Source organism: Macaca mulatta, chromosome 17 (assembly GCF_049350105.2).
Source record: "Macaca mulatta isolate MMU2019108-1 chromosome 17, T2T-MMU8v2.0, whole genome shotgun sequence".
NCBI lineage: Eukaryota > Metazoa > Chordata > Mammalia > Primates > Cercopithecidae > Macaca > Macaca mulatta.
This window is the reverse complement of record NC_133422.1, coordinates 67,717,081-67,741,919: the sequence shown is the minus strand read 5'-3', so window position 1 is coordinate 67,741,919 and position 24,839 is coordinate 67,717,081. Positions and strand designations below refer to the sequence as shown.

Here is a 24,839-nt window from a genome sequence, read left to right as displayed (position 1 = left end):
TGGGTGACAGAGTGAGACACTGCCTCAAAAAAAAAAAAAAAAAAAAAAAAAGTTTCTTTTTCTATTAGAATAACAAAGTGGTAACAAGATGGCTAAGATGAGGTAGTCATAGTTCAGTTCAGTAGAAAATAGGATTTGTATTAAAAAAAACCAATGGTTCGTGAGGATGCAGAGAAAATGGAACTCGCATTCATCGTAGAGGGGGAATGCAAAAATATAGTAACTTTGGAAAATTTTGACAGTTTCTTATAAACTTAAACATACACCTGCCATACAACCCAGTAATCACGTTCCTGGGTGTTTACCCAAGAGAAATGGAAACTTACGTTTATATAAACGTGTACATAATTGTTTACAGTTATTTTATTTGGAGATGTCCTCAAATGGAAACAACTCAAATGTCCATCAACTGTGAATGAATTAACAAACTGGGTTACATCCATATAATGGCTTATTACTCAGCAATAAAAAGGAAACATATGACCAATATAGATGTATATACAGGCTCACACCTGTAATCCCAGCACTTTGGGAGGCTGAGGCAGGCGGATCACTTGAGGTCAATATATTATACATCTATATTGCAACAATATAGATGAATTGCAAATGTATTATTATAACTGAGAAAAGCCAGACTCAAAAGGCTATATACTGATAATTTCACTTCTATAGCATTTTGCAAAAGGTAAACAATAGGTACGGAAAATAGACCAGTGGTTGATAGGGCTGGGGATTGAGGAAAAGGGTCAGCTAAAAAGGGGTAATGAGGGAATTTTTTTGAGTTATGGAACTATTTTATATATTGATTGTGGTGGTGCTGATGCAACTGTGTGCATTTGTCAAAAATCACAGACATGTCTGCTAAAAAAGGTGAATTTTATTCTTTGTAGATTATACCTCAATAAACCTTACTTAAAGGAAAAAAACAAAACAAAACAGGACTTATCTCTTAGTTACTAACTGCCATGGGCAAGCCACTTAAAACTCATTTCTCCATCTATACAATAGGAATTATATTTACTCTAAAAGAATTTTGGTGGGGAGCAAATGAAGAAAAGAAAATAATTTTATGAACTTTAAAGCTCCACATAAATACTCTACCTACTATAGGCACTGGGCAACACTGATAAAGAAGACAAGAGGCACACTAAGGAAATTTACTGTCTAGTTGCAGAATAAGATAAAACAGATTATTATTAAATAATACGGGGAAATTCAGTGACAGATATCAACAAAACAAGAAGGGGCATTCTAGGAATAAGAATTAACTCTAAGAAGTATATCAAAAGTTGAATAAAAAAGGACAAAATTACAGTGAGACATAAGTAAGTCATTAATGAACATGCACAACTGGGATCCAATAATTTTAACCTGATAGCAGTTTTTAAAAAAGCCTAAAATGATTAAAATTATAACAAAATAGGAAAAATACCTCACGATGATTTAGAAGTTGCTCTAAATCTAATGCCATTTGATTCTTCGTCTGTAGTAAAGCTGATTTTTCTTTATTTAAGTTGCTGAAAAAAAAAACACTCAAGTTTTAAAAAGTCATTATGTTAGTGTAGAGTTAATAAATGGCAAATATTAAAAGAATAAACACGAATCTGATGGTTTGAATTAAAGATAAATTTATAATCCATAAATATTCCAGACTAGCCACTAAAATGTTTGGCCTAATGAATGGCCTATTTTGTCAGAAGATTCTTTTTATTTTCCTTTCTTTTCTCTTTTCTTCCTTCCCTCTCCTCTTTTCTTTCTCTCTTTCTTTCTCTCTCTCTCTCTCTTTTTTTTTTTTTTTTTAAACATATGGACTCTTGCTATGTTACCCAGGCTGGAGTGCAGTGGCTATTCACAGACATGGTAACAATGAACTACAGCCTCAAACTCCTGGGCTCAAGCAATCTTCCTGCTTCAGCCTCCTAGTATCCGGGACTACAGGCATACATTACTGCGCCCAGCTTTTCTTCTCTTAAGAATCCATTTGACAATGTAACTGACATGTTGTCTGAGAATGCTTTCCTGCCTAGTATAGGCATAAAATTAATGTTGTAAAGATGACTATTTACTACTAAAATGTACAAAGATAAAGTGAAACTCACATAAAAGGTAAGAAGTAGTATATGTCAGCACACTATTACAACACAAGATACTAGAAGTCAAATTAAAACATTTATCCTTAAAACTGAAAGTAATATTTTATGATTTACCACAAACTAAATGATCAGGTATATAATTGAGTTAAGTAAGTGAATCAGGTATTTAGTCTGTGATAAACTTGAAAAAAGAACGTTTGTTTCCAAATTATTAGTTCAATTTTCAATTTCTGGCTGGGCACGGTGGCAATTATCTAATGAATGATTACAATAAAAAAAAAGAAAAAATTTGTGAGGGTAAAACTAACAAGAATTGTTTTAAATAGGTAAAAAACATTTTTTTTTTTTTTTTTTTTTTTTTTTGAGACGGAGTCTTGCTCTGTCGCCCAGGCTGGAGTGCACTGGCGTGATCTCGGCTCACTGCAACCTCTGCCTCCTGGGTTCAACTGATTTTCCTGCCTCAGCCTCCTGAATGGCTGGGACTACAGGTGTGTGCCACCATGCCCGGCTAATTTTTGTATTTTTAGTAGAGATGGGGTTTCACCATGCTGGCCAGGCTGGTCTGGAATTCCTGACCTCACGTGATCCACCCACCTCGGCCTCCCAAAGTGCTAGGATTATAGGCGTGAGCCACTGCACCTGGCAGGTAAAAACATTTTTAAAGTTCTACTTAAGTTCTACTTTAAGAAAATGGAGGCAGGGAACACTGGCTCATGCCTATAATCCTAGCACTTTGGGAGGTCCAGGTTGGAGAACTGCATGAGTCCATGAGTCCAGGAGTTCGAGACTAGTCTGGGCAACATAGAGAGACTCCATCTCTTAAAAAAAAAAATGTTAGCCAGGTGTGGAGACATGCACCTTTAGTCCCAGCTACATCAAAGGATGAGGTAGGAGGATCGCTTGAGCCCAGGAGTTCGAGGCTGCAGCGAGCTATGATTCTCTATTGTATTCCAGCCTGGGAGACAGAGTGAGGCTCTCTCTAAAAAAAAAAATAAATAAATAAAGGAAAGTCACTAATTTTTAGAATAATATTGGGCAGACTTTTTTTTTTTTTTTTTTTTAATTCAAGAAACAGTAGTAGGCATTCTGGAACAACTGCTAATTCGAAGGATTTAAGAGGGAAAGCCCATATTCTTCTCCTTCCAAGTAATCGAGAAGGAAGCATCATAGTTTGTCCTCTGAGAAGACGGACTAGACGCAATTCTGACTTGTTTCCAACTGTGCCACTGACTCAGACTCAAATGTATGGTGCAAAGCATAACACATACCACCCCACTGAACCTCAGTTTTTATATCTGTAAAGTGGAACATAATACTCATGTATGTCAAAGGGCTATGTGAATGATTATATAAAGTGTTGAACTCATAAAACTCTATATAAATGTTATACAGCATTACTAATTTAGATAAAAAAATAGGCATCAGAGTAAAATAGTAATTAAATGTCAATAAAGGTAAGCAGCTCAGCTGAAAAAACAAACTGACTTTTAGAGTTAGGCGCCAGAGATCCTACAAGAGCTGAGGAGTTGAAAAAGAACAAAACAGTATAAAGGAAACTGAGTGCCATGTTCTGCTAGAATCTCCAAAGCATGGCAAGGATCACTTGTTTCTCTAACTCTAGAATTCTAACCTATCTTTAGCTGGAATCACTTTGAAGGTAAAATATTTTTTCAAATTTAAATATCCAGTAAATAGGACTAGGAATTTTTAAGGAACACATATGTGTCTATGTTCATATACATGTAAACTTATACACTAACAACCATGGTATTTAAGCATATACTCACATTCACTGCACACACACACACACACACACACACACTCACTCTCTGTCTCAAATACCAACAGGCTCTTCTAAAGAAAATGTAGTGTAATCGGAATGGAATGTCGAGGTAATTAAAGGATTTTGACTGGATAATTCTTTACAAATGCTTTTATATTGTCATGTTTAACTTTTCAAAAATAAAGTATTCTATAATTAAATAGCAAAACAACCGTATATACATGGAATAAATGGTGGGGGGATAAGCTGGCTTACAGAACAATCATGTTGTACCTGTAAGACTTGAGTTTATTACAAACAATGTGGACTTCCCAGACAATATTGCTGTGATTACAATATCTGGAGATATATATATATATATATATATTTTTTTTTTTTTTTTTGAGACGGAGTCTCGCTCTGCCACCCAGGCTGGAATGCAGTGGCCGGATCTCAGCTCACTGCAAGCTCTGCCTCCCGGGTTCACGCCATTCTCCTGCCTCAGCCTCCCGAGTAGCTGGGACTACAGGTGTCTGCCACCTCGCCCGGCTAATTTTTTGTATTTTTTTAGTAGAGACGGGGTTTCACCGTGTCAGCCAGGATGGTCTCGATCTCCTGACCTCGTGATCCGCCCGTCTCGGCCTCCCAAAGTGCTGGGATTACAGGCTTGAGCCACCGCGCCCGGCCTCTGGATATATATTTTGTCTTCTTTGTAATATACTCGACCACAGGGAGACAACCTTCAACATGTGGGTCTCTAAAACTGAGTATGATGATTATCATATTCACTCTTCTTCTAGTATGTATTTACTCAATAGAATTTTAGTCTTCATAAGACATATTTCATAACTGTGGAAACTTACCTTTGAAAGTACAAAGCTTCTACGAATGACTCATAAAACAACTACAAAACAAATCTCCTTATAAGCACATCTATCTTGAATGGTATATTACACCCATAATTGTTCAATTCACTGTTAATTATTACTTAGAAATTCATGTTTATGGCTCTGTTTCACCTGCAATATGAAAACATTCCTGATATATTGTTCCTTAACTTCCTGGATCAATATACTCTCGGGTAGCTTTGTAAGAGAAGTTGACAATGTAGTCTTTTCTTTACCAGTTAAGAATAAACTAAGAACTGACAACAGGCAAAGAAAATTATGCTAATTATTCTCTTTCCAAGCTTCCTTCCTTTCTGAAGTAGAGATCAAACTGTATTATGCAGACTGTCTCTTGTGACTTGGTGGAAGAAAGTTATCAGTACTACTTTTAGAATAAGCATTACTTTAACAATAGGGGAATTTAAAGCAGTTAATAGTAACATCTCAAATGTTAGCTTTTAATGTGTTTATAATGATTTCATTTTAGTGCATATTTACTCTAGCCTTTCTAGAAATTGAATATATTGTATACATAGTTCATTTTCAAGGGATAAGTATGGTATAGTGGTATTGTTTAATTTTCTAAGAAAAGCATACAATTATTCAGTTATTCAAAGAGTTTTTATTGAATTAGAAAAACATTTAAAAGTCATAAATTGATGTAAATATTTTTTACAACTAACCTCAACACTTAGCAAAGAGGAATAGGAATTTTCCTGTTTATGTCTTCTAAGGAACATAATAACTTGATAATGCTTTTGGATGGGCCATCATTAATGTTTACATTTCAAATAAAAGACAAGGGGACGGAAGTAACATTTACTGAGATTCTCCTATGTGCCAAAGCTTTATATATGTTCCTAAATTTTCACAACTACCCCTTCAGGTTCATATTAATATCTAATTTTACAGACACATTTACCGTAAGGACAGAAACCAGCCTGATGTGTATTTAAAGCCCAGGATAATTCTACTCCAGGATTTGAAATGCCATCTGCTTAGAGTAGGGATGAAGGAATGTGGGTATACAGAACTGTGATCTATCCTACCATATCTGAATGACTGGCCGAGCTGACTTTTTAATGGCATTGTTACATCACAGCATTTCATTCATGCAACCAGGGTACCCCTATAGCAGCATCTCAAATGTCATAACTAAACTACTGAAAGTATTAATAACCTTTCACTTTAGAAGGTAGTTGCTTCAATTAAGAATAAGATTTCATAACCTGTGAATTATCAGTTCAGAAGGTACTAAAATATCACACAATGAATTAATGCAACACAAGACAACATTAAAGGACTCATGTTTAGTACAAAATTTTTCTTGGTAATTAATTCCATAAATGACATGGCCTTTATGAAAACTGTTGCTGTTATTGGGGGAGTCTTAATTTTTGTTCAAATTCAACATATTTTGAGAAATGTTATTTCTCATTTTTAATATAATTTTCTTTTTCTTTTTTTTTCTTTTTCTTTTTTTTAGACGGAGTCTCGATCTGTCGCCCAGGCTGGAGTGCAGTGGCCGGATCTCACTGCAAGCTCCGCCTCCCGGGTTTACGCCATTCTCCTGCCTTAGCCTCCCGAGTAGCTGGGACTACGGGTGCCCGCCACCTTGCCCGGCTAGTTTCTTGTATTTTTTAGTAGAGACGGGGTTTCACCGTGTTAGCCAGGATGGTCTCCTGACCTCGTGATCCGCCCATCTCCGCCTCCCAAAGTGCTGGGATTACAGGCTTGAGCCACCGCGCCTGGCCTTTAATATAATTTTCAACCAAAAATTTGTTACATGTATGGTAAGTACTAAGAATGGCATTTATTGAACACTGTTGAATATAATGTTTAGACACTATTTTATCTATATATATTATGAAGATTATATCATTTATTCCTCAGAACAACCCTATCAATCAGGTGCTGTTAGCACCACTCTCTTTTTTTTATTTTTTTTGAGACAGAGTTCTGCTTTGTCACCCAGGCTGGAGTGCAGTTGCTCATTGCAACCTCCACCTCCCAGGTTTAAGTCATCATCCCACCTCAGCCTCCCAAGTAGCCAGGACTACAGGAGTGTGCCATCACACCAGCTAATTTTTCCGTATTTTTTGTAGAGACAAAACCAAACATGGTTTTGCCATGTTGTCCAGGCTGATCTCGAACTCTTGGGCTCAGGCAATCTGCCTGCCTCAGCACCACTTTCATTTCACATATGAGGAAACTGGATGTACTGTGGAATACTACAGCCATTAGCCACTAGAGCAATTAAAATTATCTTCAATTTTAATAAAATAAAATTAACATTAATTTAAATTTAATCTTAATAAAATTAAAGACAATATAATTTTAACAATTCAATTTTAATAGAATTAAAAATTTAGTTCCTCAGTAACAGTAGCCACATTTCAAATGCTCAGGTTGGGTGCGGTGGCTCACGCCTGTAATCCCAGCACTTTGGGAGGCCAAGGCCTGCAGATCATTTGAGGTCAGGAGTTCAAGAACACCCTGGCCAACATGGTAAAACCCCATCTTTACTAAAAATACAAAAATTAGCCGGGTGTGGTGGTGGGTGCTTGTAATCCCAGGTAAACGGGAGGCTGAGACAGGAGAATCGCTTGAACCTGGGAGGTGGAGCTTGCAGTGAGCCGAGATCGCGCCATTGCACTCCAGTCGGGTGACAGAGCGAGACTCCGTCTCAAAAAAAGGAAACAACAACAACAACAACAACAACAAAAAAAAAAACGCAAAAGAAATGGTCAACATCTACATGTGGCTAGCTAGTGGCTACCATACTGGACAGCACAGATATGGAATATTTTTATCATTATAGAAAGTTCTATTGGACAACAGAGGTACAGAGAATTTAAATTGTACTTGCCCTAACTCAAAACTAAGTACTGAGTTGAATTTGAAAACTTCCTTTTAAACTCTGTTTTTAAAAAAACTTTACAATAGAATATTTCAGAAGAGAAAATATGTAATAGCAAACCCTGATATATCTATCACCCTGCTTCAACAACGATCAACTCATTAAAGTGCTACTTTTAATCACTATGATACACTATTTTTTTGTTCTCTTCCTTAATTATTTTAGTTACAGAAATAATATCCCTTATTCAAAATAGAACATAGAGGGGCAGTATAACCTAATGGTTAGGAGAATAGAATTAGCAAGCAGACAGATATAAATTTGAATTCTGACTCTATCACAATGCTGTATGTTCTGAGAGGACAAGTTGCTTAATTTATCTATGGCTGAATTTGTTCATCTTTATAATTTTCTCCTACAGCTAGCTATTATTTTCTCTATATTAAGCATTTTAAACTACCTTAATTCTTAGTGAAATAAATCCTCAAATTTATTTGGAGATAACTGTGAAAGAAGTAATTTTTTTCCTCAGGAGTTTTATATACCTCCCCATCACAAGAATATAACAGTAAAATACGACATATAAAAGATTCAAATCTCAAGGCCGGGCATGGCATCTCATGCCTTTAGTCCTAGAACTTTGGGAGGTCAAGGTGGGCGGATCACGAGTTCAGGAGTTAGAGACCAGCCTGACCAACATGGTGAAACCCCGTCTCTACTAAAAATACAAAAATTAGCTAGGTGTGGTGGCGTGTGCCTGTAATCCCAGCTCCTCAGGAGGCTGAGGCAGGAGAATCACTTGAACCCAGGAGGCAGAGGTTATAGTGAGCAGAGATCGTGTCATTGCACTCCAGCCTGGGTGATGGAGTGAGACTCCGTTTAAAAAAACAAAAAAAAAAGATTCATAATTTAATTTTAATTTTAATTTTTTTGAGACAGAGTCTCACTCTGTTGTCCAAGCTGAAGTGCAGTGAAATGATCTCAGCTCACTGTAACCTCCGTCTCCCCGGTTCAAGCGATTCTCCCGTCTCAGCCTCCAGAGTGGCTGGGACTACAGGCATGCACCACCATGCTCAGTTAACTTTTGTATTTGTAGTTGAGACAGGGTTTCACTATGTTGGCCAGGATGGTCTAGAACTCCTGACCTCAGGTGATCCACCTGCCTTGGCCTCCCAAAGTGCTGGGATTACAGGTGTGAGTCACTGCTCCTGGCCATAAAACATTCAAATTTAACAGAAATATGTAACATAGGAAGAAAAAATTCTATTTGGGGTTCTTTCTTCAATTTCCCTAAGATAACCAGGTGCCCATTGAATTGTGAAAGACATAATTTCTATTGTCCCCAAGAACTATTTATAGAACAATTAATTTATTATTGTAGCTTGTATACAGAATTTTAACTTTAAAATTAATCTAGAAACAAACTTATTTTGACATGTAAGTATAAATGTGCTCCTCAATTATATAAACAAATCATAAAAAGTTAAGAACAGGAATAAAGTTCTAGACCAACTATTTTGGTGAGGCAGAAATGAAAGAAGGTAATTATTATGATTCATTAAAAATAACATTTATACTTTGCAATTAGTTACCATTAGTTTTATATTTTTGTTTGCATACTTTAGGAAACCTGGATTTAACAAACATCTTCTCCTTATTGTTTTCCAATTCCTTGATTTAACCATTTCTATTCCCACCTAATTCTCTGCTTTTACATTTATAATCAGTTAATAATTTACCCATAAAAATCTAAATTATTCTTATAATCTTAGAAATCTAATAACTAAGCAAACTAACCATCTATCCACAAGTAAAACTGTTTCATTTACACCTATCTTCATTCTTTTATTTCAGTTTAAAAAACCAAAATGGTCATAGCAAATTTTCTTTGGATAAGATCTCATACAAAAACAATTACAAATTAAGGAAGTGAAAGAAATTTATTTATTTTCACTTAAAAGTTACTTTCATGTAAAAGGTCAGAAGAAAAGCCTAAAAATTCCTTGGAAAAATCAACATAAATCTAAGTAAACGTAAATTTTATTTCTGTTTAAAAAGCCATTTTAATGACACAAATGGATCTGGTTTTATTCCTCCTCTCCCTTTGGTCAATCTATATCACACTAAAGAGTTCCAGGGAAACAAGGACCAATAGTGGTTGTGTCCTCTAGGACAGATGGAATGTAATGCTCCTAAGTGTAACATTGTTATTTCCATGCTAAGACATCTGATCACAGGTGGAATGTGAACACCTGATGTGATGTGACCTTAGTTTTTCTAAGAAAAGTTTAATATTCATTACATTTAAGATCACCTTCATTATTCAAATTTTCTGTTCACGATTTACAACCCAAATTCATCTACAGCAGCAATATAGTAACAATGTCTTTATTATTCAAATGAAAGATTTGTAGATGGTTTACCTGACATCTTTCTCAAGTTGTGCAATGGATTCCGTCAGTGAATCAATCTTAGAATCTCTCTGACGCACTGATTCAATGAGATACCTGTAAGGCTGTTGAGTCTGGTTTAATAGCGAATTGGCTCTGTCAAGCTAAATAAACACAGGTTTTATTAAAATCTAGAAAATGTGACAACAAAATAAAATCATTCAAAATGCTCTAGCATAAATATAGTACAGAAATTCCTTTGACATGAATTATTCTGAAGTTTTTCCTATGTAAATTTGAAGGTTTTAAGAGTGGATCAATAAAGCTCTTCTTAATAGCAACTACAAATGAGAATTTTTTTTGTTTCTTTTTGTTTTTTTTTTAAGACAGAGTCTCGCTCTGTCACTCAGGCTAAAGTGCAGTGGTGCGATCTCGGCTCACTGCAACCTTCGCCTTCCAGGTTCAAGTGATTCTCCTACCTCAGCTTTCCGAGTAGCTGGAATTACAAGCACCCGCCACCAAGTCCCACTAATTTTTATAATTTTAGCAGAGATGGGGTTTCACCATGTTGGCCAGGCTGGTCTTGAACTCCTGGCCTCAGGTGATCCGCCTGCCTCAGCCTCCCAAAGTGCTGGGATTATGGGTGTGAGCCACCTCGCCTGGCTGAAAAAATTTTAAATTAAATATTAATAGCAATTTTGAGAATGCATAAACTTAAATTTTCTTAGTATTTGTCTTCGTCTGAAAAGCTATACGACAAAATATATCTTAATAAATATTTGAGCTTTATTTCTACTAAAAATATTCACACCATAATTCAGTAATTTTTTCATTTCTTCATATTCCCTTCTTTGTTTTACAAACACATAATTTAGATATCCAAATCATTAGGTATAAATTTTTGACAAATGTGGTTTAAAATATAATGTAAAATTTACCATTTTAATCCTGTGAAAAGTGTACAATTCAGTGGTATTAAGTACATTCATAATGTTGAATAGCTACCACTTCTATTTCCAGAACACTTTCATCAGCCCATACGGAAACTCTGTACCCATTAAACAAAAACTCCCCATTTTCTCCTCCCTCCTGGCCCTAGAAACCTGTATCTTACTTTCTGCCTCTGTGAATCTACCTATTTCAGATACCTCACAGAAGTGGAATAATACAATATTTGTCCTTCGCTGTCTGCTTATTTCACTTCGTGTGACATTTTCAAAGTTCGTCTATGTTGTATCATGTATCAGAACTTCACTTCTCTTACTGGTAAATAATAGTCCACTGTATGTTTATAGTACATTTTATTTATCCATTGATCTCTTGATGAACACTTGTGTTGTTTCCACTTTTTGGCTATTGTGAGTAAAGCTGTTATGAACATTGGTGCACAAATACTGTATATGTTGAGTTCTTGTTTCACTTCTGTTGGGTAGCTACCTAGAAGTGGAGTAGAACTGTTAGGTCATGTGGTAATTCCATATTTAACTTTTTGAGGAACTGCAACGGCTCCACAGTGGTGATACGATTTTACATTCCTACCAGCAAGAAATTTGATTTCAATTTCTCCACATCCTGGCCAATGCACGTTATTTCATGTGCATACTGGGCATTTGTATATCTTCTTTGGAGAGAAGTCTTCCCAAGTCTTTTGCTTATATTTTAATTGTGGTTTTCCTTGTTGTTGCTGAGCTGTAGGAGTTCTTTATATATTCTTAATAATACAGTCTTATTAGATATATAATTTGAAAATATTTTCTTCCATTTTGTGGGTTGCCTTTTCACTTTCTTGATAATCTTATTTACTTCTTTACTTACTTGTTTTGAGACGGAGTCTTGCTCTGTCACCCAGGCTGGAGTGCAGTGGTGTGATCTCGGCTCACTGCAACCTCTGCCTCCTGGATTCGAGAAATCCCCTTGCCTCAGAGTTCTGAGTAGCTGGGACTACAGGCATAAGCCATTGGGCCTGGCTGATAATCTCCTTTAATAAACAAGTTTTTATAATTATGAAGTTCAATTTATCTACTTTATATTTTTGTGCCTGTCCTTTTGGAGAAATTGCCAAATCCAAGGTCATGATTTTCTCCTATGTTTTCTTCTATGAATTTTATATCTTTAAGGCTTAAATTTAGGTCTCTGATCCAGTTTGAGTTAGTTTTTGAATATGGTGTAAGGTAAAGGTCCAACTTCATTCTTTTGCATGTAGATACTCAGTTTTACCAGTCCCATTTGTTGAAAAGACCGGCCTTTCTTCACTAAATAGTCCTGACACTCTTGTTGAAAACCATTGGCCATATAGGCAAGGGTTTATTTCTGGGCTCTATTCTATTAATATTCCATGGGTCTTTATGTCCATCCTTATTCTAACTGTACACTGTTTTGCTGACTGTAGCTTTACAGTAAGTTCAGAAATCTGGAAATATGAGTGCTACAACTTTGTTTTTCCTTTTAAAGATTGTTTTGGCCATTTGGGGGTTCCTTGAAATTTCACATAAATTTTAGGATGAGTTTTTCTATTTCTGTAAAAAATGTCATTGGGATTTTGATAGGGACTGCATCTAATTTGTAGAATGTTTTGGGTAGTATTATCATCCTAACAACATTAAATCTTCTAATCCATGAATATGGGATGTCTTGTGTCCATTCAGTTAATTTACTCCGAAACATTTTCTTCTTCCTTTTTTTTTTTTTTTTTTTGAGATGGGGTCTCACTCTGTCACCTAGTCTGGAGTGCAGTGGCAAATCATGACTCACTGCAGCCTACCTCCCGGGCGCAAGTAATCCTCCCACCTCAGCCTCCCAAGTAGCTGGGACTACAAGCATGAGCCACCACGCCTGGCTAACCCGGCTAACTTTATTTTTTATTGAGACGACGTCTCCCTGTGTTGCCCAGGATGGGCTCAAACTCCTGAGCTAAAGCAATTCTCCTGCCCTTGGCCTTTCAAAGTCCAGAGTCATCACGCCTGTTTGTATTTTTTTTCTTTTTGATGCTATTGTACATGGAATTGTTTTCTTAATTTCCTTTGTCAGACTGTTCATTGCTAGTGCACTATATACAATTTTATGTTGTGCCTTTTCACACAAACTATACCAGAATCATTTTTCCAGATTGTTAAGAGTATGGTATTTATATTATTAGTGTTTACAAAACTGCCTGCCAAAGCCAATGTATCATAATTTACACTATGTATAGTAACAGACATTTAGAATGTTATCAATAAGTCAATATAAATAATATATTAAAAATTACATACTTTATGTCAGTATAAACAATATTACAACAAACATTTTCAGTACTGTAGTTTTTTTTCTTAAGTTAGTATTTGCTTTGTTAATTTTTTTTTCAGGATAGAAGACACACTAGGCTAAGGGGTATAACTATTTAATGCTCTTAACACACAAGACAAAAGTTTTCTCCCAAAGGATTTTTATCAACGTATATATACCTCAACCATAGTTCTAAAAAATTTACTTGTTTTTCTTTTTTTTTTTTTTCCTAAGCAAATGGTAATTGCATGTCACAACAAAACTAAATAAAGCATTATCAGTGTCAGCAAGCTTCTACTTTGGTATATAATGAGTTCTTGACAAAGGTATTCTATAGTTGGATAATTACAACCAAATGGTGGATATCTATTATTAGGGTGAAGGGGTAAGGAAGGGAGTATTTATTACACAAAACAAAATGACAGAATTCCTAACTATTCTATGACCTTTAAATACTCTTTGGTGAGAAACTTCTAGCCTTTTATATATGTTTAAACATTTTTCCATTCTTTTTGTCATAATTGCTAAAAAGTTCCATTAAAGATTTACTGTTTTCCTGGGACAAGAAATGATTTGTATTTTTTTCCTCAAATGAATTATGTTCATGAGATCTATATACTTTTAAAGTATTAAGACCTAAGAGTATACTTTAGCATTTCAATTTTTGGTTTTCCACTAATTTTAATAAAATAATGAGTGATCAGAAGTCCAGGAGCTGAAGGAGCAGGGAACAGTGCGATGGATATCGTGGAAAGTATGGTGGGAGGCAGAAAGAATCAAGGATAGTAATGAGAACATTGTTAAAATTATCGGCCATGAGGTTGGCTGGGTAAGGAGGACACTGAAGCCAAGAGGGGGCTGACCAACTGTTGGAGGATGTCTGCTTGCACATAGAGAACTATTCTGTAAAAGCATTTATTCATCTAAACTGTACAGGAAATTTTCTGATAGCTATATTAACTACAGCCCAGGAAAAAAAAAATCCCCCCCCCCAAAAAAAAAAAAAAAAAAAGAAGGAGGAAATGAATAGTGAAAGAAAAGAAGACTACTTTTTTGGGGGAACACATTTCATTATAGTGAAAGTGGAGCCATAAAGAAAAAAATACCATGAATAGTTTCTATAGTTTGGTTTTAGACGATTTTTTTCTTTGCTTTGGTAATCGTTCTTTAAAATCTATTACAATGTCACTGGAATCTTATTATTCTACTAAGTTACTTTATGAACATTCAAATATGCAGAAGGACAAAAATAAAACTAAGTGCTACTAACCTGTATAACCAGTTTCTCTAGTCAATTAAATCAAACAATTGCCTTGGCTTTGTTTTCACAGAACTGACCCTAACTGAATAAACTGAACTGACAAGTTGCTTTGTGTTTCAAAGTGCAGAATAGTCCAAGTGTGTGTGTGGGGAAAGGGTGGCAGGGAATAACTAAGAACATTTATGAATTGTAGTTAACTTCTGTCTAGAATGAGCAGTTTAAAACATACCAAATCTAATTTCAATTGTACAAAACATATAGCAGCAGTCTCAATTATTTCAGTTCAATTTTTTCATGAAAGCAGTTACATATATTAGGTTTTAATATATACATATATTTTTTGAGACAGGATCTCACTCTGTTGCCTAGGCTAGAGTGCAGTGGCGTGACCACAGCTCACTGCAGCCTCGACCTCCCAGGCTCAAGTGATCCTCCTACTTCAGCTTCTTGAGTCGCCAGGACCACAGGCATGTACCACCATGCCCGGCTAAAGGTTTTAATACAAACAAAGTTAAGGACCAGAAACCTTACTTTCAGAAGGTATCTTTAACATAAAACCTATAACCTCCTTACTCTGGACAATAAATACTATGATACTGCTGTTAGTGTTACAGATATATTTCTTTATAAACCTGTTTGTAGGCTTCTAAATCCCCAAAGCTGATTTTCATTCGTCAGGAAAAAAGCACATGTCTCTGAATAAAAAGTGTTGCTAATTTCCATGTTTGAAATAAATGTAATTAGAATTTAATTCCTTCAATAGAGTTTTCAAAAATCTTTCTGTAACTATAATAATTACTATTCAAAAAGTTTTGCAATTGCTCACATTGCCTACTGTTAGTAATCTTTTCCTTATAGGAAAGCCTTAGTAATTAGTGACTCAGGAATCATATACGTAATAAGTGACTCTGGATTAAACCCATGACACAACATTTTACAGAAGTGTTATTCTTCCTTTGTTTCAATAACCTGTACAAATGATTCAGAGAAAAGTAACACCTGATTAAAACATCAGTATATCTTTTGATTCAAATACTAATTTAACTTAAATGATAATCTGAAATTACAAATTTTCTCTTAAAATTCAAATAAATAATATAAAGGTGACTACATTTTGCTGCGTGTTTTTCCTACATGTGGAGTTTTTTTCCTTGGGGAGTTTACTTTCACAGAAACTAGAAATGAAGTTCTTTATTGCCAGGAATAAAATGAATACTGCCGAACGGAATTTAACATTGAGTTGCTTTCTGTCTATAAAATATATGCAAGTGATACTTTCTAGCAGTGGTGGTAGTTGGTACAGAACCAGTCACATATCCTTGCTTAATCTTTTTAATCATGCTATGAATGAAAAAATGCCTACTTGAGGTCCAAGAGAGGGGCAACACTTTGGTACAACTTCTCTATGTTCTCAACTGCTGGGGAAAATGTAAAAAAAAAAAAAAAAAAAACACAGCGATTTCTGGCTGGGCACAGTGGTTCATGCCTGTAATCCCAGCACTTTGGGAAGCCAAGGTGGGTGGATTGCTTGAGGTCAGGAATTCGAGGCCTGGCCAACATGGCAAAACCCCATCTCTACTAAAAATACAAAAATTAGCCTGGTGTGGTGGCTCATGCCTGCAATCCCAGCTTCTTGGGAGGATGAGGGCACAAGAATTGCTTGAATCCAGGAGGTGGTTGCAGTGAGCTGAGATCATGCCACTGTACTCCAGCCTGGGTGACAGAGAAAGACTGTCTCAAAAGACCCAGAAAAACAAACCAAAAAAAAAAAAAAAGTGATTTTTGGGTCCTACTAGTGATTCTGGTGGGCCCCACTCCTATTGAATCAAAATTTCTCAAGGTTGGGTCTCAGATTCTGATAATCAGCCAGATTTGAAGAATACAGTCCTAGTGATCTTGGACTTGACGTAGGCCAGTCCATCCAAACTAATATGTAGATCATTTTATGTCTTGAACGTATAATCCTCCCCACTAAAACCAGTTCCTTCTCTCATGTTCCAACGTGATTATATTATCATCTTTAAAAGAGGTAATATTTAACTGATACATTTCAACCAATTAGCATACTGGTGAAACTGTGTGTGTCAGGTATGACCTCCTTGTCGCTGGATTACAGGCAGCTCTCAGGACAGGGGCCAGGACAGATGAGACTGTGGTGGAATTGACAGTGGGATCTTAGTGTAGAGCTATTTACCAGTGTTTTTGCTAGTATTTTATTATTTCAATAACTAAAAGCAAGGACATGCTAGTTGATTATCAGCTCCGCTTTTGGTCTTAAGATCCACAAAATGTGGTCCAAGTAAGGAGAAATCCATGAATGGGATGTTAAAATACTTAAGAGTAACCAGCATGGAAGTGATGACTGAAGTCATTCAAGTAGATAGAACTGTAGAACATTATTACTTCAAACTGCAACCTTGCATTACTATTTTTTTTTTCTTGAGCTAGGGTCTTGCTTTGTCATCCAGGTTGGAGTGCAGTGGTAGAATCATAGTTCACTGCAGAGCTTGTTAAAAATCCAGATTTCTGGGCTTCATTCTAGACTTACTTAATCACAATCTCTGAGGGCAGAATCTAGAAGCCTATGCTTTACATTTTAAATAAGAATCTCAGGTGATTTTTTTTTTTTTAAGAGGCAAGGTCTTACTCTGTTGCCCAGGCTGAAGTGTGGTGGCATTTCAGCCTCAAACTCCTCAGCTCAAGGGATTTTCCCACTTCAGACTCTCAGGTAGCTGAAACTATAGTGCATGCCACAACAACTGGCTAATTGTTTTTTTCTTTCTTTCTTTTTTTCCCCCACCGAGATAGGATCTCACTCTGTTGCTCAGGCTGGAGTGCTGTGGCACAATCATGGCTCACTGCAACCTCTGCCTCCCAGGTTCAAACAATCCTCCTCCCACTTTTGCCTCCCAAGTAGTTGGGACTATAGGTGTGCGCCACTGCATTCAGCTAAGTTTTGTAATTTTTTTTTCTTTTTTTAGAGATAGGGTCTTGCTATACTGCCCAGGCTGGCCTTGAACTCCTGGCCTCCAGTGATCCTTCCATCTTGGCCTCCCAAGTAGCTGGGCTTAGAATTTTATTATTATTTTTTAAATTTCGATAGTTTTTGGGGAACAGATGGCGTTTGGTTAGATGACTAAGTTCTTTAGTCAGGATTTCTGAGATTCTGGTGTACCCATCACCTGAGCAGTGTACACTGTACCCAGTGTGTCGCCTTGTATCCCCCACCCTGCTCCCATCCTTCCCTATGAGTCCCCAAAGTCCACTGTATCATTCTTACACCTTTGCATTCTCATAGCTTAGCTGCAACATGTAAGTGAGAGCATATGATGTTTGGTTTTCCATTCTTGAATTACTTCACTTAGAATAATGGTCTATCCAGGTTGCTGTGAATGCTTTTATTTCATTCCTTTTTATGACTGAGTAATATTCCATGGTATATATACATACCACATTTTCTTTATCCACTCATTGATTGATGGGCATTTGAGCTGGTTCCATATTTTTGCAATTGCGAATTGTGCTGCTATGAACATAAGTGTGCAAGTATCTTTTTTGTATAATGACTTCTTTTTTTCTGGGCAGATACCTAGTAGTGGGATTGCTGGATCAAATGGTAGATCTACTTTTGGTTCTTCAAGGAAGCTACACACTGTTTTTCATATTGGTTGTACTAGTTTATATTCTCACCAGCAGTGAAAAAGTTTTCCCTTTTCACCACATCCATGCCAATATCTATTATTTTTTGATTTTTTCATTATGCCATTCTTGCAGGAGTGAGGTGGTATCTCATTTTGGTTTTGATTTGCATCTCCCTGATCATTAGTGATATTGAGCATTTTTTTCATGTTGACTGGCCATTTGTATATCTTCTTTTGAGAATTGTCTATTCATGTCCTTAGCCTGCTTTTTGATGGGGTTATTGTTTTTTTCTTCCAGCTAGAATTTTTGATGATTCTTAAACTCACTGGGCTTGATTCTAGACTTCTTCTCATGTTTTAGAATCTCTCCTGAGGTGTAAGAACATGGAAAAGGGCAGACACCCGAGGGACACCTACATTTAAGGGCTAGAAGATGAAGACAGCAGCTAAATAGACTAAAGAGCCATCAGAGTTAGAGGACGAGAGGCAGGGAGAATTGTGTTGTAATGCTAAAACAGGACAGAATTTCTAGAATATCTATAATATCATGCCATAGATAGATCAAATTGTATAGGCTCTGAGAAGAAAATGCTGGCTGTTCAGAGGTCATTAATGACCACTGAGGAGAGTGTAGCTGACGTGGGAGAAGAATATATTAAGTACAAAGATAGGGTATTAACTTTTGAAAGTAGCCTATGCCAATACCACTTCCCCCGTGTATGTATGTGCGTCAGTGGTGGTTGGCATTTGGTCACACACACACACACTTTGAAAGGGGTACTAAAAAGGAGAAAAAGGGTAAGGAGAGATACTGAAAAATCCTCAGGTGAAAATAAGTTTAGATGACCCAATTGTAGAGGAAAAGGAGACAAATAATAGAACTGATAGCTTTGGGATTGGAAATGATCTGCGATGGAGACAGAAAAATAAAAACACTGGGCAACAGTAGTTAAGGGCCTAGTTGATAATTCAATAACATGAATTTATAATGCTTCCAAGCAGGAAGAGTCACACAGATTTCCACAAGAGGTTTTCAGTATTGTTACTGCAAAACCTAAGAATTTTCTCTTTCTCTCTCCTTTCTTCCATTAACTATTTATAGGCTAACTACCAGACCGTAAGATAATATGCTAAAGGTAGAAATTGTCAAGGAAAAGCCTGATGTATAAATTTGACCACAAAGCAATCTGGAGAGATGGTGAATTCTAGTACTCAGATGGTTGATAAAGTCTAAGGATAGGTAGGAAGAAAAGTAAAACCAGGAGGGGCTTGACAGATTGGAAAAATATGGCAGGGTTTTATGAGACAGGGACTTGTAATGAGTCCAAATAAAGCACAAATTTAGTGGGAATGAAAGAACTAGGAGAGCTGGAAGGACCAGAAATTAGAGTTAGAGAACAGAATTTGAGTTCAAGTGTTTGCAACTTCTTTCTCCTTCAAAGCTACCTTTGAGAAATTAATTTAATGTGGTTCAATTGTATAACATTGCTGATTGGGATGTGTGTATGTATGTGTGTGTCTTTGTGTGTATAAAGAATTTGCATTGTGATTTTCAAATAGCTCTTAAATGAAACAATGTATAGTCACTCATGAGTTTTTAAGGAACAACCGGTAGGTAAAAAATTTAAGCAATTACCTTATTTGTTTGATGTATAAACAGAATTTAATTTATAAATAAGTCATTGCTTTTCCCACTTCAGCGGTGGCTGGCATTTGGTAATGTGTACACACACACAAACACACACACACACACACACAAACACACACATTTATATGACCTGGTATTTGCACCTATACGAGCATGATTTAAATAACAAATACTAGCATACTGTCTGGATCCATGTTAACTGATTTTTTTTTCCAGAATGAACCATAACCAAGACTTCCTGGATTAAGCACTTGGCAAGGTTAGACACAGAGCTATAACTACAATGAAAGTGAAATGTTTTGTCCATGTAACGAATCAGCCATTCATATGGAAGATAAATGTTATGTCCAACATAATTAAAATAAAATGTTACTTTATATGTAATTTCATATCAGAACAACCTCAAAAATAAGTAACAGAGTGATAACAGTTAATAATAATTTCTGAGCATCTGCCCTCCCAACTTCAGGTCCTGTCTCCATTGCTCTGTTTCCTCCAATCCTAGAGGATCCGGGTAGCTCTGCCACAGCCTCTGTGGCTCTGTGACCTGCAGATACTGGGAGTACTGTAGGCAGGATACCCAGACATGATGGTGGACTACAGACAGTGTTAGCATACCTCTCCTACTTAGAAAAACAAAGTATGTGTAGAGATTCACACTGTGAACTTTTTTGTACAAGAAGCATCAAAAGAATTTAACAGAAGAACTGAAAAAAAACCACAGATCCTTTGAAAGAAGTGGTGGCAACAGCCTATACTGTGAACCAGATGGAAAACAATCTCCAGGGCATAAGACGGGGAGACTCAGCCACCGGAACACACACTCCCACAGCGGAATTGGGCAGCCCAGGCCACAGGGGAAGGCCTTAATCCTACTCAGTGTGGGAGCCGATTTAGCGAGCGTGGGGAATACGCGAGGAGTCGCATCAGGATGTGCTTTGCATGCACTACCAGACTCCAGCGGGGATGGAGGAAAGCCATTCCTGATCCTACCTCACAGGGGAACTCACAGAAGTCTGCCCGCTCACTCAGGCTGTAGTCACAGTTGAAAAGAACTCCTGAGATTTGCAATATGATTTTAAGTGGAGACTAACCCTGTTGGCCAGAACCAGGGGGATGGCATGAAGTGTGCTATAGTGCAGAAGCTGCTAAGTCCCTGCTTCACAGGTGGATAGGCATGGCCTGAAAGCCTGGTTTTTATCACTGGCAGGAAGGCTTATTGTTTGGGGGCAGTTTTGTGTTCTAAGTGTAGACTGCCTGGAACACAGCTAGTTGCTGTTAGCAGAATACTGCGGGTATGGGACTTGCTGTGCCAAGTGCATGGGAGCTGAGTGGGCCTTACTGTCTCCTGCTACTCCCCGCTGCCCCCACTCCCTGTATGGATTCTTCTGTGCACCAGAGGCAGCTCTGCTCCTCCCTGGAACATTACCCCAGTGGCCAAAAAGCTCCTCTCTGATCCCCACTGGGGACACTGCTTGTGCTTGTACCTGAGGAGCCTGAGTGAGGACTTGCCTGGTCCAGCCCTCACCGGGCTTTGCCACTGTATGAGTCCTGGTAGGATAACACAACGGACAGAGCTATTTGGAGGCTCCACAGTCCCACCCATTGCCTGAGACCCCAGAGTGCCTGCCCTGGGTAATATAAGGCAAGCGCAAATTCCACTACTACCATTGCACCTGGTACTCTTTTGCAAGCACCACCTCCTGGCTGGTAGCCAGGCACAGCCCATTATGACACCTGAAGGCAGCATTCAGGAAGGAGAAAACTTCTGTGTGCCCTCAGCTGTTGCCATTGCCTGGATCACCTTGGCTAACCAGGAGGTCTTGAGTCTGTCCATGTGCCCAGTACATTACTGCTACTGCTGGCATCTGAGAAAGCCAACACTAAGGAAATCTCAGAGTCTACGTTCACTCTTCTCCTACCCCCATCAGAACTGGTGCTGGTACCCGCTGCTGGGAGACTAGAGGACAGTTCACATCACTGGATCCTTGGCAGATATTCTCCAGTACCGTCCTGGAGTGTGGGAGCCCCACTAGGCAGCTAAACCCAGAAGAGTAGCAAGATTCACAGTAGTCTGGCCCTCTAGGTAAAGGGGAAGTGCCGCACATTACGGAGGCACCGTGTGGGACAAAAGAAACCAGTCTGCAGGCCTTGAGTCCCTGAACTTTCCACTTGTGGGAAGTTTTTCTTCAGCAGAGGCACAGGAACAGTGCTGGGCTCATAGGGGAAAGTCTACATGGAACATCAGTATTCCTGCAGATGAAAAGAGATGCTTTTCGGATGTGAACAGCTGGAACAGCAGGTCAGGAGTGTGCCTGGGAGGCGGATTACTTTCCTGTTGGCCTGGAAGGAGAGCTGTGGTGGCTCCCTCTCTTCTCCCTGAAAAGACCTCAGTGCATTTCATAGACCTTCCCCAGCTACTTCTGTCAAGGTTGGGAGCTCTGCTCACTATTAAGTGTGGCATTTACCCACCTGCTTTAGTGGAAGCTGGTTTTTACCTATGGGCACCTCCTATTGGCCTGAAGCTTGCACTGTTCAACCATGTGAATAAAATACTGGGGATTTTTTTTTTTTTTCTTAAGGGCACATCACTTGGGAATGAGAGAAGCTTCATGAGACCTCTGCCATTCCAGCCCCACAGGAGACAGCGAACCTGCTCACAAATCCAGCACATCACTATTATCACAGCATCTGAGAAAGCCATCACACAAAGATTCTCTATAACTAAGGAACTCATACAGAGTCTTCACACTGAAAGCACTGAGTCAAAGCTAGGTAACAAACTATAAAGTCACATCCCCGATGGGTAAAAAACCAGTTGAATTAGAAATAAACCAGTTCCTTCTCATTCGGGTAGACAAAATAGTCTATGCGAATGAGAAGAAACCAGAAGAATAATTCTGGCAATATGAAAAAACAGAATTCCGTAACAACCCCAAAAGGTCGCACCAACTCTCCAGCAGTGGATCCAAACCAAGATAATACTAGATAAATAATTTGAAATACTAAATAAATAATTTAAAAGGTTGACTAGTAAGTTACTCAAGGAGATATGAGAGAAAGGTGAAAACCAACATAAAGAAATTAAAGGTGGGCTGGGCATGGTGGCTCATGCTTGTAATCCCAGCACTTTGGGAGGCCGAGGCAGCTGGGATCACCTGAGGTCAGGAGTTTGAGACCAGGTTGGCCAACATGGCAAAACCCTGTCTCTACTAAAAATACAAAAATTAGCTTGGCATGGTGGTGTGTGCCTGTAATCTCAGCTACTTGGGAGGCTGAGGTGGGATAATCGCTTGAACCTGGGAGAACTGCTTGAACCGAGGAGACAGAGGTTGCAGTGAGCTGAGATTGTGCCACTGCACTCCAGACTGTGCAACAGAGCACGACTCCATCTCAAAAAAAAAAAAAAAAAAAGAAAGAAAGAAAGAAAGAAATTTAAATAAATTAAAGCTGGGTGCAGTGGCTCATGCACCTGGGGAGGCCGAGGCAAGCGGCTCACTTGTGGCCTGGCCAACAAGACCAGCCTGGCCAACATGGTGAAACCCCTCTCTACTAAGAATACAAAAATTAGCCAGGTGTGGTGGTGCACGCCTGTAGTCCCAGCTACTCGGAGGGCTGATGCATGAGAATTGCTTGAGCCTGGGAGGCAGAACACAGGATTTTTAGGGCAGTGAAACTGCTCTGTGATAACATAACGGCAGACACATGTCATGTATCTGTCTAAACCCCATAGAAGGCATGACACCAGCCAGGCATGGTGGAGTCTTCCTAACTTTTGGCAACTGCTGTTTTACTGACTCCATAGTTTTGTCTTTTCCAGCATGTTATATAGTTGGAATCATACAGTACGTAGCCCTTTCAGATTGTCTTTGCCTATTTTTAAACGTTACCTTTTCTCTTCTGTCTTGTTTTTCCACCCCTTAGATGTTACAAGACACAATCTGTTTCTAAAAAAATAAACCCCTGGATTTTCTGAGGAAATATTTCAATGAAAGTCGCTTTATTTGGAACTTAACATTTTACAAATGAGGACACCGAAACCAAAAGAAGTTAAAAAACTTTTCCAAGTTTACACAGCTAGTAATCGCCAGAGCTGAGATTTAAATCCAGTGAGTCTGCTTCCAGAATCATGTTCAGGCGATACTTGTTACTGCTTCCCAATAACAGAAAATAAAGCAATATTAAAAATAACCCAGAATGTGAACAGAAAAGAATCCCTCTCCCCTGAGACCCAAAGACAAAGAAGGTGTATTAAAGGCATGTGTATGCATGCACTGACGTCTCTGTACACACGCACACACACAAATGATAAATAAATGTGATTAATTATCCATAAAGAAATATGCTTTACAACGATTCTTCCATACTAGAGATACCTGATTACATTTTGCCTGAATGCCTACATTCATGTAGCATCTATAGGTCTAATGCCTTTTTCCTTGCTGATTTGGCCACTTTCAGAAGAAACTTAAAAACCATGGCACTCACTTTGAGTCTCCTACATCCCCACTGGGCTGGGAACTACAGGCAGTATGAACTGTTCACAATCTTCTTCATTGCTTGTTTTTCTTCATATAACCCATCAGGTTCTAAATGAGTATATATTTCACTTGACAAAAAAATCTCTGTTTCTCCCCAACTCCAGTATGAGTACCAAAGGGCAGGAATTTTTGTGTCTTATTCACTAATCATTCCCAGAACCTAGAACAAATGCCTGGCCCATAATAGGTACTCAATAAATATTTGTTGAAAGAATGAACTTGATATTAGTATTGCCTAACACTTAACAAACATTATTACTAAATACACTTTATATCTTATGATGAGCTAAATGGCATGATGGGCTAGAACAGTTTACAGTAACACTACTTTTATAAATTATTCTAAGGCAAGTGCTCTGCGTATAAAAAGCCATAAATAAACAAATTTATTTGAGAAAAAGTAACACGGTTTCTGCAATGGGAATTCTTGCTATTTACTGCAGTTCCTCAAGAACTATGTAACTGAGTGATTAAAATGTTAACACATAAATA

At 37.8% G+C, this 24,839-nt stretch overlaps 1 protein-coding gene across 8 annotated transcripts in view; it reads right to left on the bottom strand.

Annotated features, from left to right (window-relative positions):
• The window catches only part of PIBF1 (progesterone immunomodulatory binding factor 1), a 278,245-nt gene that overhangs the window by 79,186 nt on the left and 174,220 nt on the right, over window positions 1–24,839 (bottom strand). For 5 of the 8 annotated variants that reach the window (XM_077974341.1, XM_077974342.1, XM_077974343.1 and 2 more), the window contains exons 15-16: window positions 10,026–10,156; window positions 1,433–1,517 (exon numbers count right to left, since the gene is read on the bottom strand). The exons of 2 other annotated variants lie outside the window; for them this stretch is intronic. In XM_077974341.1, the coding sequence (XP_077830467.1) occupies window positions 1,433–1,517; window positions 10,026–10,156 (216 nt within the window). The remainder of the gene's footprint in view (window positions 1–1,432; window positions 1,518–10,025; window positions 10,157–24,839) is intronic. One more of the 8 variants, XR_003724327.2, reaches the window with a different exon arrangement.